Raw genomic sequence first — 17306 nt, forward strand, 5'->3', positions numbered from 1 at the left:
GATTTAAATAATGTTCTAACTTGGTTAAAAGAATATGTGCAATTAGCCATAAAATTATAAGTTTGTTTGCCTTCTGTTGAAAGATACAGAAATATCCAATGTAAATTGTCTAAGGGACAAATTGGAAGCAAAGCAATTAAGCCTTCTGAGCTAGGACAAAGAATTGGAGAAGTCTTATCACTTAGGATTTGTCAGAAAATTAGCCTGGATGTTTTGTTTTAAATGTAGTATTGAAAACTAAGCAGAGTTATCAAACTAATGATTTGTCTGTGTAACTGAAATGTTCAGTCTAACAGACTGCTGTGAATTTAAACCAGAATAAGCACCTGTTTTATGGCTCTAATACCTTTTGTTCTGTTCTCACACTTCTGAGGGCACTTTTCCTGTACTTGCCATGGCTGAGTCTGCACGAAACAATGGTAATGGCTCTGCACTGAGACCAACAACAGAACGACATGGGACAGAACTCCAAATGTGACCAGTGATCAGATGCTGGACAATCTGAATGTATATCTGGACAAAAGGCAAGAACTGAGGAAGTGCTATGATGACATGTGCCAGAGGTACAGCATTAAGCATTCAGTAAGTGGACAATGGGCCTTGCCGGACATTAAAAGTGCTTATGGAAAGATGCAGCGCTTAAGGACAAACACCAGCAGAGATGGCTTGTCTGTAATTTTGCTCAAACAAATTCAACAGCACCTACAGAAATGTGATACTGACAAATTACAACATGAGAACAAAGCAGAGAAAGCAAAGGTGGAGCACTGGCTGAACAATTACAGACAGTAAAGAAGGACAAAGAAAGACTGTTACATGAGAATGACAAGTTGCTAACTTTGCTCTCCAAACGACTGGAATTAAAATCTTCAAGCAGCTCTGATAACAGTGATGCAGATATCAACACACATGCTGAAATTACAAAGGACAAACTGAAGGTTAGACTTGCTCCTGTAATTGTTAAGAACAGAAGGACTGAAGTTGAAACTGAAAATGAAGATGAGTATGAGGAAGATGGTGAACGATGAACTCGCACAGTAAAAAAGGTGGTAAAGAAATATGTTCCATACAGAGCATACCAGCCAGCTACTCCAGAGCAAGCTGACAAATGGTCAAAAGAATTGCCAGATGTGTACAAGCAACCACAGAAAGTTTGGCAATTTCTTCAACGCTTGCAGAAAATCTACAATTTAAATCCACTGGACGGTGAGATGATTGTTAATGTGAACTTAAGAGACAATGACCAGCAACGACTAACAAAAAGTACTGAAAGAAGGAATGGTGAGTCTCAAGATAACATTGAGATTGGACGGGAAGCTGTACAAACCTGCTTGTTTGAACTGAAACCTGCAGAGTTTAATTGGGCTAAAATTACCTCTTGAGTGCAGAAGACAGGAGAAAGTGTTGCAGAGTTTGAAGAACGCTTCATACAAACTTGGATGGAACATGCTGGTTTGATCAACAACATTGAAGAACTCTGTAAAGACATTAGCATGCCTCTTAAAACAGCATTTGTGAATTTCTAAAACTCTTAAAATCAGGTATGATGACTGGGACAGCACTGGAACAAAATTTATGCAGATTGTTGAATAGTCAGCAAAGACTTTGCAATCCAAAACCTTGTCATACAAAACCAGGACAATAGGGTATGAAGAAAGTTAATATCAGAGACACTCAAAAGAGAAAATTCAGAGAAGATTCAGACATTGCATCGAGGAAGGACACTGGGTTTGTGATTGTAAGCTGAGTTTGAGACATCAAAGTGATGATGAGGACAACCTGTTAAAGAGGTTTCAGCAGTAGACAGCCAAACAAAAACAGACTCAGCTAAATGCTGTGGAGCCGCAGGGAAACTGAAGAACCTCTCTCTGCCGCACCAGCTAGTGACATCTCATCCAAAAGCTGATTGACTCCATGAGTATGCAAACAAGACAAGGGAAGACACCAAACAGAAGGGAAAGGCATACAAAGAAACCTCAACAACTGAAGCCAAAGATGATGTTCTAGTAGGCATTGTTGCCAAACAAGCCGTAAAGGAGAGAGGTGAACATAAAGCGGCATTAAGACAACTTCACCAAGACTCAAAAACAGTTTTGCATAGTAAACAGATTCAAATTGAAGTGTCCAGAAAACAATCGTCATCGTTAATGGAAGATGGGGAAAAAATGCTTGTTGACAACCAATGCCTTAAGGAAAACCACAAGGTAAATGGACTATGCCCTTTTGAACATATCAAAGGCCAGCCCATGTCCACTGAAAATCTAACAACTGACAGCCTTGTCCAAACTGATGAAAGACTCAGCCTGGCAGTACACAATGCCAAGAATCAAGTTTTGGCACCTCCAAAGGGGGGCCATGGTAAAGTGCACAACAAATGGGAAAAGATAAAAAAAAAACTCATGTCTCACAACAAGAATACAGGTGGAAAAGACCAATTGAGGATCCTTTAGTAACTGATGCAGCAGTTAAAGCGCATAACAATGGGAAACGATGAGTGGATTGATGTGAATTTGTCTAGAGATGAGGGATAGATGGCAGGAGTGTTTTTCAGAGTCCAGACATGGCGGCACTAGGGTTTTTAGGCTCTAGCTGGTCGCCTGAGGATGAAGACATGAACATTTCACCACTGATAAACACTGTAGGGTCCTGCCAACATTAAATAGGGACAGTTTTATTGGTTATTAGGCATATTTTGTTTAAAATATTTTCCTTAGAAAGGTACGTTTCCCTTTTCTCTTGTGTGTGATTGCAAGGTGTTCCAGCTTTACAGAGGACGAGCAAAGACATCCAATGCTTGATCCAAACTGCACTGGACACCTAGATGAACATGCCTCACCATCCACAGAACACAATGACATCCGCCACTTCCACAAGATCGCAACATTAAAATAAAAAAGGACTTAGGCATTCAAGATAATGCAAACCTCACCATGAACTCACCATGTCATCTTAAGTAATGAACCCTGTATGCAGCATTCTGTATTCATGATTACTGAAAAATATGTTTTGTGATCAAAAATTATCAAAGTGGGGATTGAAAGATTATGTGTATCATTAGTCAGATGCATTTAAATTGTGACAATCAACTGAAACAGTTTACAAAAGTGTGGTCCAAACAGCCCATGTAATTAGCCCATTAGGTCAGCATTAGGTTAATGCATCATGGGCTCTCCATGGGAGAGGTCCTATCAGGTCATCATGAGGTTACACTATCATTGGCTCTCCATGGGTGTTACTGTATTGTTTATAGCACATTTTTTACCAGGTATAAAGGTCTGGTCTCACAGACAGTACACTGGGTTAAGTTTGTTTGAAGGATGACATGCTAACATCAATGCTGAAGAACTGCTACACTGCTACCTTCAATAAATTCTTCTCCCCACAAGAACTTTGGGCAAGCTTACTTATTTTATGTATTAGAAAAATCTAGTACATTGGCGAGCCACCCAAACTACTGCTCAGGCAAATACAGCAAAATCTAACAGCGTTTTCATTGATTCCATCTGTTTTTTCAACAATCGTAAAGCATCAAAAATCGTAAGGCCCTACGAGTTACACTCACCTGTCTCAAGAGTCTTTGCCCCTCTGGGGTGATGAACACAAAGCTGGAGGTGGAAAAACTTCACTAGCTCCTCTTTCAGCACCAAGCTGGGTCTCATCTCAGTATAAACACGCAGCATGGACGACAGAACCTCCTCACCCAGACCACACACCCTCTTTCTGCTGGACAGAAGCACTGAGCGCAGAAAAACGTTCACAGCAGACACCAGGTTCTCCAGAATCATTAGCTGTCCATCCGGCCTGAGGAAGAACATCAAAATACAAGAAGGGCTGTCAACATTAGCTTGTGCAATTAATTCTCAAGCTCAATGCAGCATTAAAATTAAAAACAAAAATAATGACTTTATTCAACAATTCCTTTGTCAACAGTCTCCTATGTGTCTCTCCATATCACCGTATGACTTGTGGCACGGATGATACAGAAGAGCATATGCACTACGGTGATATGGAGAGACACAGAGGAGACTGTTGACAAAGAAATTGTTGAATAAAGTCGTTATTTTTGTTTTCTTCGCTTACAAAAAAGTGTTCCCGTTGCTTCATATAACCCAGATTGCACGTCTGATGGCAGATGGAGTATTCTGACGATGACTTTCATACCTTTTATGGACCTTGACACTGTTTTTTATTTGGCAGTCTTTGGGACAGTCACAGGCCTCCCGGTTTTCATCCAAAATACCTTAAATTGTGTTCCGAAGATGAACAAAGCTTTTACGGGTTTGGAACAACATGGGGGTAAGTGATTAATAACAAAATTTTCATTGTCACGCAGTTACATAATCTTGGAACTCAGAAGTTTACCACACTCAGCACCTACAATACCTTTAACACTGGTAGATTTCTATTGAACCCTTTGCAGATTTTTTTAACAAGCATTATATTTTCAAAACACTAATATTACAGCAGATCATCAAAAGTGCACTTTTTTCAAACATTTCAGCATATTTTCAGTTGTGTTTGTACAATACACACAATAACAAAATATTATTTTCACTACACAAAATGAGTGTTTCATTTACACAAATGTTTCAGTCACAGTAACTGCCTTTCATAAAGCTCTTACTATCAAACTTTTCATTAGCATGACTTCTCATTCAATTTAAAACATTTGTATATTATTTAATCTAACTCATCTTAATGGTTAATTAGTGAATCATTTGGTGCATCTGTAGATATAGATTCAATAGATATTTAGGGTGTATTCACACATATTTTGTTTGGTTCGATTGGTTTTGTTTACAATTTCTGGTTCACTTGCAAAAAGGGCAGTGTGAAAGCAAACCGCACCAAACCAAAAAAAAAATCAACATTGTATTTGGTCCGGACCAAAGCAAGTGAACTAGCTTATTTTTTCTAAGATGATAACCACTATTTTGTAAGGGTGTGTGTGTGTGTGTGTGTGGTTCAGGTAAAACCTATTTTAAGGGGACAAAATATCCCCACAAAGATGGCAATATCTGAAATCATTGTCCTTTTTTGGGTCCAATGAAAAAAAAAACAGTTTTAAGGGTAGGTGTAGGAGTAGGGTTAGTGTAGGGGGAGACGGTATAAAACCCATTACCCCTATGGAATGTCACAATAATGATAGGAAAACGTGTGTGTGTGTGTGCGCGCATATGGCACAGTGAGGACATTTACTGCATTGACAGTAAACTCTGTTCTAGCTTAAAACCTTATGGCCATGTCATACCTTCATCACACCTTTTGATGACACACTGGATAAATACTTTTACAAACATTACTGATTTTATGTGAGTTAGGTAATGTAAGTGTATTTTCTAACATGACAGTTATTGCCTGATTTACTGTAATTATTTCAGCAACAAAGGTGGTTTGAAACGTGAATCTTGCATTGTTTGCTCTTAAATGAACTGGGGCCAAGTGCATAAACTTGCCACCATGTTAAGACTACTGTATGTTTTAGGAACTAGTCTGACCAACTAGTAGTTGCCAATGGCTAATAAGTCTTACTTTTCAAGTGTGATCAGTTTCAAGTTTTGCACTAAAAGTCTTGAAAAAGTGTACACCTTACTTGTGAAAATAGTACCAAACCAATTAAAAAAAAAAAATCTGTAACTTGATTTAACTTCTCTTATTGCGAAGCTTCTAACCTCTGATCCAGTAACCAAATGCATTCAAACAATCAGTCCAAACCAGTGCTAATGTTAAGAATACCAGGCTGATTACATCAGAGATGGCAGCCAGAATAGAAACTCACATTGTATTTTAACGTGGGAATTATTCATTGTGCGCTGTGTGAAATACAGACTGAACAGAACGTCAGAACATTCCACCACTATATGATACAGCCAGATGATAAACAAACTATCAAAACTTCTAAGCTGTATAAAGCAAACCAGAGTCTCGCTAGTAAAGTTTTAATGGACGAGGTTTGCAACCAAAGTAAAGATAATACGGTGACCCAGGAGTCAAAAAGCAAGCATGTGAGTTTGTTATATTGACGTGCAAACAAACCATCTGTGCCCTTGATGCAGTGATCGCACATTGTATCTATGCACATTCATGTTGTTTCAACAAATGCAGGATAATGTTTTGATTTGTCATGTGTACGTTGCTGTTTAGTAATTCTGAATGGATCTGTGTACTGTAGATGGTATATTCAGTCAGGTCAAGACGGTTGGTTTAGGTTTTTTTGGCATCTCCATGTGGTCCTGTTTGGAACTTGACTTGTCTAAAATGTAAACAAGCTCTCTGCTGCTTCACTGTACACATACTATACACTGTAAATTTATTAATTATATGGACACCTTATATCAGTTGCTTAATTGGTGTCCTTTGGTAGTGTCCTTTTTTGGAAAGACACCTAATATTACCTTGAAAAAAAGCTTGCAGAAAATACAGTTTGTGAGAATCACCCTTCAATATGATGCTTTACTTTGCTGGATAAAGCAAATAATAACAAAATAAATGTGTTAAACAGAATAAATGGTGAAATGGTGAATGTTTAATTTCATGATATGTGTGCAATTAATTGCTATTAAATCGCTAAAAAAACACAAAAATGTTGCGTATTGACAGCTCTAAACATAAGTTAAACATACGATTTGTCATAAGATTAAGAAAAAACATATGTGACGTATTAAATGATACCTTTTCAGAGCCATCAGGAAGAAGTTAAAGAGAGTGTGGGATAATCCCTCTGTTTGGACACAACAGCCCCAAACAACCGTGTAGATGATGCGACTCACTTGGACTCTATTGGTCCCTGACTTGGACCCCTTACTGAACAACCCACAGTACAAATCCAACAGACCTGCGCAACAAACAAAACCACAACAGAAAGATTAAAATAAACACTGACAGGGTAAACAAAGTGATCTCGTGTCAACATGAACTGGGTTATTTTAGGAAAATAATTAGCTGATTGCATGTTATCATGCTTATTACATGACCACTTACCAAATAGCCTAAATACATGGACATTAAATAAATGAGTTGAAATGATAGTGTCTTATTAACTTAGCAAGCACCCTAGCAAAAATTGCAACGGTCTTAACTGATTTTTTTGTCCCTTATCACCTCCTGTTCTTTAGAGTGATTTGAGATGCTGCTAGTTAGCTATTCTAACTTGAAGTATGAGAAAAAGAAGTTATACAACAGGCATGAAAGTAGCTGTGGACGAATCAATATAGAGTTTAATGGCCATTATACAAAAATATTTGACCGATTTAGCATTCTGACTATTTTCGAGATACTTTCAAACCAACCAGCAAACACATTTTCTCCAGTTTTCATTATCATAATGAGAAAGCAAACACTATGAAAGTTTTAAAATAATTATACATCATGGTAGTATTTGTAAAACCAGCATTGGGAATAATAAGATTGAGTGCAATACAAGCATCACAAATCTGACACATACAAGTCAGTATAAAGAAACCACACATATATACATGAGGGAAAATATTAAAACTAGAAAAGTTCACCCATCATTTACTTCTTCTAAACCTGTATGCATTTCCTTCTTCTGCAGAACAAAAAAAAAAAGATTTTTTGAAGGATGTTGCATTCTGAACACTGTTGGCCCCATTGACATTCACTACATTGACAAAAAATAGCGTCCACAAAATATCAACTTCTGTGATCCACAGCAAATTAATAAAATGCATGCGGGTTTGGACATTAAGGTGAATATAGAGCTTATTAATTCCTGCATAAAAAATTAAGAACGAAAGAATGCAAACACACAAATCAACATGTTACACTGGTCATGCACTCACTGTGCCACTGCTGCTGGCTCATCTCACACCAGTATTTACGGACAGACAGGATGTTCTTTAGCAGAATACTGCTGTAGTCCTCGCCGTACGCTGCACAGCTGAACGGACTCTGTAAGACCTCCACCACATGAGAAATCAGCTCTGCACACTTTAACTTTGGACCGCCTGCAGAACAGAGGTGTGATTTTCTTTAATGGATTTCATGGACATTTATCTAATGCACAGTAATAAACATCTACTATGAGTACAGAGAGAATCTTTTATTCTCTTGTACTGTCATGAACAGCAACTCTAGAATTAGTGGCTCAGATAATTACGCTGGTTGGCGCATCTGATGAAATACTTCATCAGGCTGCTAATTTCCTGCATCTTTTTCTGTCGGTTTGCCTGCGTGGTGGCGGAAACGTTGGCTTTTCCTGACTGCAGAAGTTCTGTCTCTTTTTGAAGAAACTTCTGTAAAAACCTGTACAGAAGAATCAGTATAGATTGAGCACACTGTCAACTTGCATCATAGAATAACAATGGATTGAGTTGAAAAACAGACCGGAAAACAGCATCCCAGGTGAGCTGCTTGGAGCCTTTGCATCCTGACGTTCGATCAAGTTCCTCCACCGTGTCCCGTGAACGGATGAGCCTCCTAAAGCGATCCGCCTCTTTCTGGAAAAACAAATAGTCTGTTTATTTGTGTCTTAATTATCTCCAATAATTCATATCTCATAGATAGTTCGCTGCTCAGTGGTATCTGGATCAATGACTTCACGCTTATTTATGTGGTTCCAGATCTAATAATTTATTTATTTTTTAAGCCCACATTCTTTGAACTACAGTGATTGATCTTAATAATTTAGCATTTCTAAAGTGGAGCTTCATATCAGTCAGGCCACTGATTTCAGAGCATGCATAAGAATGCACAAGATGTTTCACACACCTTTCTCTCTGTGGCTTTCTCATTTTCAAGTCCTCGGCAGCACACCAGCAGATCATGCAGCACCAGACTCATTGTCTTTCAGAGGCAATTAATCCAGTTCATCAGCTGTATAATGGAGTATGTGCAGAGATATATGTGACAAGTGTCTGTCAACGCACATCCTGTTGCATCTGCTTAGTAACGCATCATCACGCGTCAAAACTATTGATCCGACGTATACACCTGATCTAATCAATAGAGAAAATCTGATTAAAAATCGTGTATCTGTTATGTGTCTGCTTACAGTGCTTTCTTTTTCATCCGCTTCTTCAACTTTTCTTTTCCATGCGTGTCACATCAGTACCGCCTTCCAGCTCTTCTTCACTCGACTCATGCTGCTTGAGCTTCATTACTGCCATCTAAAGGACCGAGAAAGTACCAGCTCATGAATATCGATTCACGTTAGTGTTGACTCCATGGTCGCTACGGTACAATGTTAGTCCTTTTTAGAGAATTTTATATACTATCAGTCTGTAAACAAGTAGTTTAGAAATGCTAAATACAATATGACCTAACAGAAACAAATAAATAATGTGCATTTAACGTTATGAAATGAATAATTGTGCAATGAATTTAAATGAATTTTGACTTCATTTTCATACACTGGAATTGGGGCATTTCATGGCAAAAGAAATGTGAACAATAGGGACATTCAAAATTCAAATGTATTTGTTGGAAATATTTTTCCATATTTCCAAAGAAAGAAAGAAAGAAAGAAAGAAAAGAAAAAGAAAGAAAGAAAGAAAGAGAGAGAGAAAAGAAAGAAAGAGAAAGAGAAAGAAAGAAAGAAAGAAAGAGAGAAAAAAAGAAAGAAAAGAAAGGAAAGAAGAAAGAAACAACAGAAAAGAAAAAGAAAAGAGAAAGAAAGAAGAAAGAAAGAAAGAAAGAAAGAAGAAAGAAAGAAAGAAAGAAAGAAAGAAAGAAAGAAAGAAAGAAAGAAAGAAAAAGATTCATGTGTGTTTTTTTTTTTTTTATTTAGGCTGCTACAGAAGCATTAAATAAAACAAATCACAAACAACAAAGCAACACACGAGTTAATTTCTTCTTCTTTCTTCTACTTCTTCTTGGTCATTTTAAAGAAAATTAAATAGCGAATTAATTATATTTATATCTAAAATACCACCCAAAGCACAGGGTCCCATTTTGGAGATCCCGCCCCGTTTGCTCCCTTGTCCAATAGCATCTCCTCTTGTCACAGGAACTAATATAATATTCATGAGTCAAATAAATAGACGTTGACGTAACGCTGACGCTTTTTTTGTACCATCATGGCGGCCGTCAGGAAACATAAACGCGTGGCGGCGGCTCAGCCTGGGTTTTTGCCTATTAAATCGAGTCTGGACGGCAACAGTTCGGTTATTAAACGGCGAAAACGCGTGAACAAAAATAAGAAAAAGAGCTGGAACAGATTCAGTGATATCCAGGATGTGGAGGAGTTTCTGGATGACGTGCGACTTCAGGAGAGAGCCACAGGGTGAGATTATTGTTAAAAATAACATTCATAGAAATTATTAGCATTGGTCTGTTAGCGTGCATATAGTATACTTTACACCAGTAATCTATGTTAAAACTTTATTTTTGGCAATGTATGGTCGTTTACAAAATCAAGCGTTGCTGAGCGTCACGTGGCTGGTACGATCGCTCCTCGTGTATGTTTGAACCTAAAACCTTTAAGTTAGCAGATTGACTCTTTAACCGCCAGGCTACACCACCTCACCGTTCGTGATACAGTCAGCTAAACTGAATTTCTGGTCTCCTTTAGGGGGTTGATAGCTGAAAAAACAGATGACACTCTCTTCTTTGTGGACACTGGTGAAACAGATGAAAAAGATACACAAGAACGTAAGTGTAAAAACTCCTCTCTTTACTGAGTTAACTGTTTTTTTTGTTTTTTCTGTGTAATCCATAACTGCTGTTTTTGTTATTAGAGACGACAGTCAAGAAAGGTAAACACTCTAAACCTCTGCGGATAGATCTTATCCTTCAGCCAGATTCCCACATACAGGCCCCAAAAAAGTGAGTACAGTACGGCTACCTGTAAGACTTACTTTCAAAATGAACCGTAACCTGCATCCTCTTCTCGAGGGAGCTTCTGCCCACTGATGATCTCATCCTTGCGCTCCCAGTATTTCTTTGGGAATGTGAAGACAAAACAATGGGACTTGGAAGGCTGTTGTGTGAACGGCCTTCCAGGATCTGAGGGCATTTTCTCCAAATTTTTTTTGTCTATTTTATTTGTGTAGTACTTTTCAAAATACACTTTTTTTTAATGCAGCTCAATAGAAAGTTATGGTGTCAATATTTTTAATATCTTAATGCCTTATAGTCACATTTAGCAGATAAGCACTGTGCTCTAATAGTTTCCATTTTGTGACAACATAAACAGTCAAGAAGTTAAGAATTGCTATATAGTAAATATCACTATATGGTGATTCTTATGTATTCAACATTATATAGTGTCCTGTGCAATGATATAGGCCTAAACAATCACACAGACAAAATGAGCTATATAGCATGTATTTCTTTGTGTTAGTTTATTGTATTTATGTATGTGGGTAAATTGGATATTCTGTATATTCAACTTTAAAAATATCTCTGATCGATAATATAGTTTACATTTTGTGGTGATAGAAATGAGAAAGCAATTGAGATTTGTTATAAATTGACTTTTAAATATTAAAGAAAATTATTTAGAGCCGAATAGTTGGATTTTATACTGCACCGCACATATTAAGATAATTTGATAACCTCCAACCCTATTTTTACATGACCCTTATTCTCCTAATATTCTTTTAGTGTCTTGGCGTTCCAGCAGCCCAATGCTAAAAAGCAGCGGCGCATATCAGAGAGAGCAGCAAAGTTGGCGGCCATGGGAGTGTTGCCACGAAGAGAAAAGCTTCTTCAACTCCGAAGTGCTGCAGCCGCCTCTGGGCTGTCAGTTAAAGAGCATCCAGTGGCCAATAATAATCCAGATAGAGCATTTTATGACCTGTGGAGTGCAGGCAGTGAGTAGAGTTGGTCTTTACACTTTCTCTTGTGATGTACGCAAGTGGCATAATATGACTCGGTGTCTTCTCAATGTCCGACAGCACCAGAAACGGCTGATCCCTACTATCTTGAACAGACTAAGAAAAAGCTTGTCAAGGTGAGAACAGTGTGTTCTTTTTTTGTTGTGATAATTCATAGCCATTTTGAAAATGGTGTAGCTAGTGGCTGGCCAATATATCAGTCATTATTTAGTATTTAGTAATTATCATGTTTTTTATTATTATTTTTTTTTTATTATTATTAATCATCATCATCTGGTATTATTTTTTTAATCAATAAATGTTGTGAATAGGATTTTGACAGTACAGGAGTACAAGGAGTCCATTCTTACTAAAAAAAACAACAACACTAAGACTATAAGAAGTAGAATCTAAAGTAGAAATGTTTATTTAGCAAACTTTCATTTAGTGAATGTTATGTGAAATTTAAGTTTCATTGCAGCAGTTATTATGCATATGGTATTTACTATCTTTAGTAGTGTGATTTGATATATGCTGACTTTAAATCTCTAAGGGGTCATTTACACGACAACGTTTTCAGCCAAAAATGGGAAACTTTTTATGCGTTTTGCCTGTTCGTTTACGTGTTAGGTATGTAGACATGCGCAGTATGTGTCGATTTTAAAGGCAAGTACGAGCAAACATACACAACAATGGCGGAGTACATGGTACTGTTGTTGCTGCTCAAGAGTTTGCTAACGCTTCTTCAGCAAAGTGTGGAGTTACGCATCATATAATCGTACCTTCCCTACAGGTACTGTTTACTAACAAGGTGACAGCGCAAACTAATGACCTGGCATACGTAATACAGTGTTTTTGGCCGTTTTCGCGGATGTGTAAACGTGAATCATTTTGAAAACTTTGTCGTGTATACGTGAAAGAAAGAAAAAAAACGCAAGGCTTCTTTTAAAAACACAAGGGAAAAACTTTTTCGTTTTTGACTACAGCATTGTCGTGTAAACGTAGCCTAAAATGCTGTTTACACCTGGTATTAAGATGCGTTTTGGTCGATCTAATTACAATTGGATGACGCTAAATACAGGTGTGGATGGGTTTAAAATGTTTTGAGCTTGTCCACACTCAGCCGTTTTCAAGGGTAGTCCTTAGTTTTGTGGCTATCATAGCAGAGACGGAAGCTGCTGCTCTCTGTATCATTTTTTGCATTGTTTCCTTTCACGTTCTTATGTAAATTGCATAAGCCTATTTATAATGTGTCTGCCTTGTCTACTCATTTCTTATTAGCTTCTTAATACCAGGTGTATTGAAAAACTGAAAAAATCCATATCAGTGAACCACTATATTTAGCTGTTGTTGTGGTCAGATGCTGAATTTGTTGTTCATTTTCTCCACTTTTTTTTAAGAGGCCAGATAGACTGAATGAGAAACCTTCCGTTCTTCCTGCGGTTGAAGTTATCGCTCCTGGAGGTTCATACAACCCAGACTTCTTTTCTCACCAGGTAAAATACTTCCTGTTTCTGCTACACAAAACTCACTGTATCAGAAAACCTTTTGATTTGATGATCAAGTGACCAGTTTGTCTGTTTTGAAATCAATGTTTGTGTGTATTTCTCTAGGACCTGCTTCGTGAGGCCCATGAGGTAGAGCTCAAGAAGCAGAAAGCGGAGGAAAAGTTGGCACGTCAGCTGGCTGTGAATGAGGATAAGGCCACTGAGGTACAGCCTCTAACCATATGCTAACACCTTGAGGTGTGGTCACATTAGCAAGAATATGCAAGTTAAAAAAAGTCTGTTGTAAATAGTGTAGTGATGTATGACGCACCGCTCACACAGAAATCACTTTCAAACCAAACCATTTTGCAGCATATATTCATGGCCAACTGAATCCCTCACACAAAGTTCCCAGTCATGAGAATTCGTAGTGAGATGACTGGATTCTGCCTGCACAAATTCATAGGACAACAGTAAATATGACCACGTTTGCCTTAACTAGGCATGCCTCACATAATTTTATGGCTTACCGTCTACGATAATAACTGCATTTGCAAAAATGTGTAATATTCAGCTGCAAATCTGTATCTCACAGTGTAATGCACTCAAATTGATTTCTGTCTGAAGAATGAACCAAACACAGTTGTAGCATAATTTATTTTCACATGGTTACCGCACACATTTTTCTTTTTTTCTGTTTTCTTTTTTTGGGTCACTTTATTTTAAGGTCCATTTCTTGCTATTAACAAGCCATAAACTATGACTTTTGCCTCAAACTCCTAATTTGGTGTTTATTAAGTTTAAGTTAATAAGGCATTTGTTAAGTTTAGGTATTGGGTAGGATTAGGCAGGTAGAATATGGTAATGCAGAATATTTGCTTTATAAGCCTTAATAAACAGCCAATATGTTAATAATAGGCATGCTAATAAGCTAGTTATTGCTAGTGGTCTCTATACTAAAGGGGTGGGGTTTTTTTTTTTTTTTTTTTTTTTTGGATGGTAAGCATTATACAGTGTTGTGTAGTGGGTAAGCTAGCATACAATTTTGGACATAAATTCCAAGTTCAGATTGGAGTGTATCCACGTGCTCTCCTAAATATGCATGTGTGTGTTTATTTAGGAGAGCACCTTTAAAGAGCAGGTGGAGGGGTTGATTGAGGAAGAGGAGATTGAACCACAGGAGCCAGAAGGGGACACCGAAGACACAGTCATGGGGCCAACTGCAACACAGGAAAAGAAAACTGAGAAACAGAGGAAAAAGGAGAAAGCTCAACGGATTAAGGTAAAGAAGCCGAATGGACTTGCCTGTTGACCAAGTTGGGTATGAATCTCTTGATTAACATTCAGAGCTTTAATTTATTGAACAGGATTTGCAGAGGAAGGTGGAGCGTCAGGTGATTGATAAGCAGCAGCAGTTGTTCCAATTGCGATCTATCAGTGCCAGTGTGAAGAAGCAGGAACAGAGGACCGAGATGAGGCAGGCTCAACGCAAGGTCCAACAAGAGGCACAGAAAAGCATGCCTCGCCGACTGGGCAGACTCAAGTCAGTTCTTTTACATTTATTCTTTTAGCAGACGCTTTTATCCAAAGTGGCTTACATTTGAGGAACACAAGCGATTCACCATAAAGAGGCAAATAAACACAGAAAGTACTCGTGATACAAAGTTTTAGGCATTGTTCAGATTAGCACAGGCTAGACAGGGAGGGATTAAGGAAAGAAAAAAAGTTTTGTGTGTGATGGTGCCACGAGGCATCGCTCACTCGTAGAGCTCAGACTTCTGGAGGGGATGTAAATTAATAATAGTGAGTGGAAGTAGGTGGGTCCTGAGCCTGTGGCTGTTCTATATGCAAGCATCAATGTCTTGAACATGAGCTGCAACCGGTAAAAAAAAGTTTACACCAGGATTTCTGACTGATTGATGGGGTAACTGTTGACAAACCTAGCAGGATGGTGAAATCATGCTGTAGAGTTGGAGTGGCAGGGAAGACAAGAAGCTCAGTCTTTGCCAGGTCGAGCCGCAGGTGATGTTCTTTCATCCATGCTGAGATGTCCATCAGGCAGCCTGAGATCCGTGCAGCTACCGTCAGATCGTCTGGTTGAAATGAGAGATAGAGCTGTGTGTCATCAGCATAGCAATGGTAGGAGAAGCCATGTGCCTGTATGATGGGACCCAGTGATGTAGTGTATATGGAGAAGAGGAGGGATCCAAGAACTGATACCTGAGGGACGCCAGTGGCTTTTGTTTTCCTGCACACTTCATGACATCATGATAGAGAAAATGTTAATCTGATTAGAAGTTAGTCTGCTGCACTATCCCTGAATGCAGTACAAATGAGTATTCTGTTATTTATTTTATTAAATAAGGCCAGTAGTATTAGAGATCACTGACACCCAGGATGTGAAGATTTTAACCATTTTTTACAAAATGCTTTTTGGGAAAAGGTATTCTTGTTGCATTTTTTTTTTTCTTGCAACAAATTTTAATGTTAACTGCATTAAACAACCATTCAATTCTGTTATTATGGGGGAAATTATGACAATTTGTACACCATTTGCAACTAACTAATTAATTTTTAATTAATTTTTGCAACTAAACTAATTAATTTTTCTCAGTTCAGTTAACTATATATACATCATGTAAAGATAAATGGTTATTTAAATAACTACGTGATTGTGAGGATGCATAATGTGCAGGAGTAACATTCTCTAGATTGACTGCATTATCACGTTTCATTAGAAGGTTTTTTTTTGTTTGTTTTTTGACAATGTTTCACAAATGTTTTCACATCCAATGGAAGCAAACATATCTTTCAAAAAATATCAGTGAGATTAATCTGACAATCATTTGGCCTCTTCAGGTACGCTGTTTTCAAAAAAAAAAAAAAGATACTGGCTTGTTTATGTTTAGGATAGTCTATTTCTGAATCATATTGTTCAATAGGTCCCTGTATAATATAATTAACAAAAACACAAAGGTTGGCGAAGTTGTAACCTGTTGTTCTTTGATTGGAATTGAAAGTGTTTTATTTTTCCGTAGGTTCCAGACACCTGATCTAGATGTTCAGCTTAGCGACGAGCTTCCCAGCTCTCTTCGCAGTCTAAAGGTATGTTTAACTGCTAGTGTTGAGCTCTTACTGAGTTGCAGTTGCATGTTAATTCTAATAACATGTGTTTCTTTGTCATGCAGCCAGAGGGCAGCATCCTAAAAGACAGATTTAAGAGCTTACAGAAGAGAAACATTATTGAGCCCAGAGAAAGAGCCAGGTAAGTTAAGAGTTTTCTTTATTTGTATAAAATCGATGAAGCGTTTAAGTGGTGTTAGCTGCAATGCTTTGTTTAACTTTCATTTGTAAATCATTTTTCATTTTAATTCCATTTTAATCGTTCCTATTCTCCTTTCAGATTTAACAGGAAGTACAAGTTGAAGTACTCAGAGAAGAGGGCCTTCAGGGAGATCGAGTGATGCACAGTGTTGTTTTTCCTTTCAGTCCTTCAACAAATGATGCTGTGCTTTATATACCGCAATAAAAAAGCTGATATATTCCAACAACCTTTTGTATCGGTGTGTCTAAAAAAATAATAAAGTGTCAGATTTATTCCCATACTGTTTTTCACAATCCACACTGTGACAATTATGCTTTAGTTCCCCCAGTCAGCTAGCCAAAGGTGACTCTGGCAAGAGGGAAAAGAATCCATAACGTGAAGATTTGGGGGGACCCTTTACATGAACCAGACTGTACTAGAGCAGCCCATCCCAGTCTGGAAAGGCACACATTGCAATAAATGTTTTGCATATGCCAGATATATTCAAGTTGCATTGTGTGTGCAATATTAATTTGTATATCTAACATTGCATTTTAGAAATCAAGTTGAAATAATATTTTATAGGATCAAGTATTGTATTGTGTAAGTTGCCATGTCTCCAGGGCAGTAAGGAATCCAGAATTCCCTGACGACCTTTCATTTTCAGGGTGACCAATGGACTAGTAAATTATCTAAGTGAGTAAATGATGACAGAATTGTCATTTTTGGGTGAACTGT

At 37.8% G+C, this 17306-nt stretch overlaps 2 protein-coding genes across 2 annotated transcripts in view; one reads left to right on the forward strand and one right to left on the reverse strand.

Annotated features, from left to right (window-relative positions):
- Positions 1 to 9156, reverse strand: part of atm (ATM serine/threonine kinase) — a 61266-nt gene extending 52110 nt beyond the window's left edge. Inside the window, exons 1-7 of the mRNA XM_042739098.1 lie at positions 9014 to 9156; positions 8731 to 8835; positions 8347 to 8459; positions 8120 to 8265; positions 7803 to 7967; positions 6673 to 6835; positions 3563 to 3801 (exon numbers count right to left, since the gene is read on the reverse strand). Coding sequence (XP_042595032.1) covers positions 3563 to 3801; positions 6673 to 6835; positions 7803 to 7967; positions 8120 to 8265; positions 8347 to 8459; positions 8731 to 8802 — 898 coding nt within the window. The 5' untranslated portion in view covers positions 8803 to 8835; positions 9014 to 9156. The remainder of the gene's footprint in view (positions 1 to 3562; positions 3802 to 6672; positions 6836 to 7802; positions 7968 to 8119; positions 8266 to 8346; positions 8460 to 8730; positions 8836 to 9013) is intronic.
- An 854-nt stretch (positions 9157 to 10010) lies between these two features.
- On the forward strand, positions 10011 to 16815 carry nop53 (NOP53 ribosome biogenesis factor). Its single transcript, XM_042739100.1, has 12 exons — positions 10011 to 10243; positions 10532 to 10611; positions 10698 to 10785; positions 11566 to 11774; positions 11859 to 11914; positions 13178 to 13273; positions 13391 to 13489; positions 14385 to 14546; positions 14632 to 14807; positions 16303 to 16369; positions 16453 to 16529; positions 16668 to 16815. The coding sequence occupies exons 1-12, from the start codon at positions 10038 to 10040 to the stop codon at positions 16726 to 16728; spliced, it is 1377 nt and encodes a 458-aa protein (XP_042595034.1). The 5' UTR covers positions 10011 to 10037; the 3' UTR covers positions 16729 to 16815.
- The last annotated feature ends 491 nt before the right edge of the window (positions 16816 to 17306 follow it).

This window comes from Cyprinus carpio, chromosome B15 (genome assembly GCF_018340385.1).
Source record: "Cyprinus carpio isolate SPL01 chromosome B15, ASM1834038v1, whole genome shotgun sequence".
Taxonomy (NCBI): domain Eukaryota; kingdom Metazoa; phylum Chordata; class Actinopteri; order Cypriniformes; family Cyprinidae; genus Cyprinus; species Cyprinus carpio.

Coding starts and splice junctions, on each gene's coding strand:
- nop53 (XM_042739100.1), top strand. CDS start 10,038: ATGGCGGCCGTCAGGAAACATAAACGCGTGGCGGCGGCTCAGCCTGGG. Junction 13,274..13,390: donor CAGACTTCTTTTCTCACCAG/GTAAAATACTTC, acceptor GTATTTCTCTAG/GACCTGCTTCGTGAGGCCCA. Junction 16,530..16,667: donor GAGCCCAGAGAAAGAGCCAG/GTAAGTTAAGAG, acceptor TTCTCCTTTCAG/ATTTAACAGGAAGTACAAGT.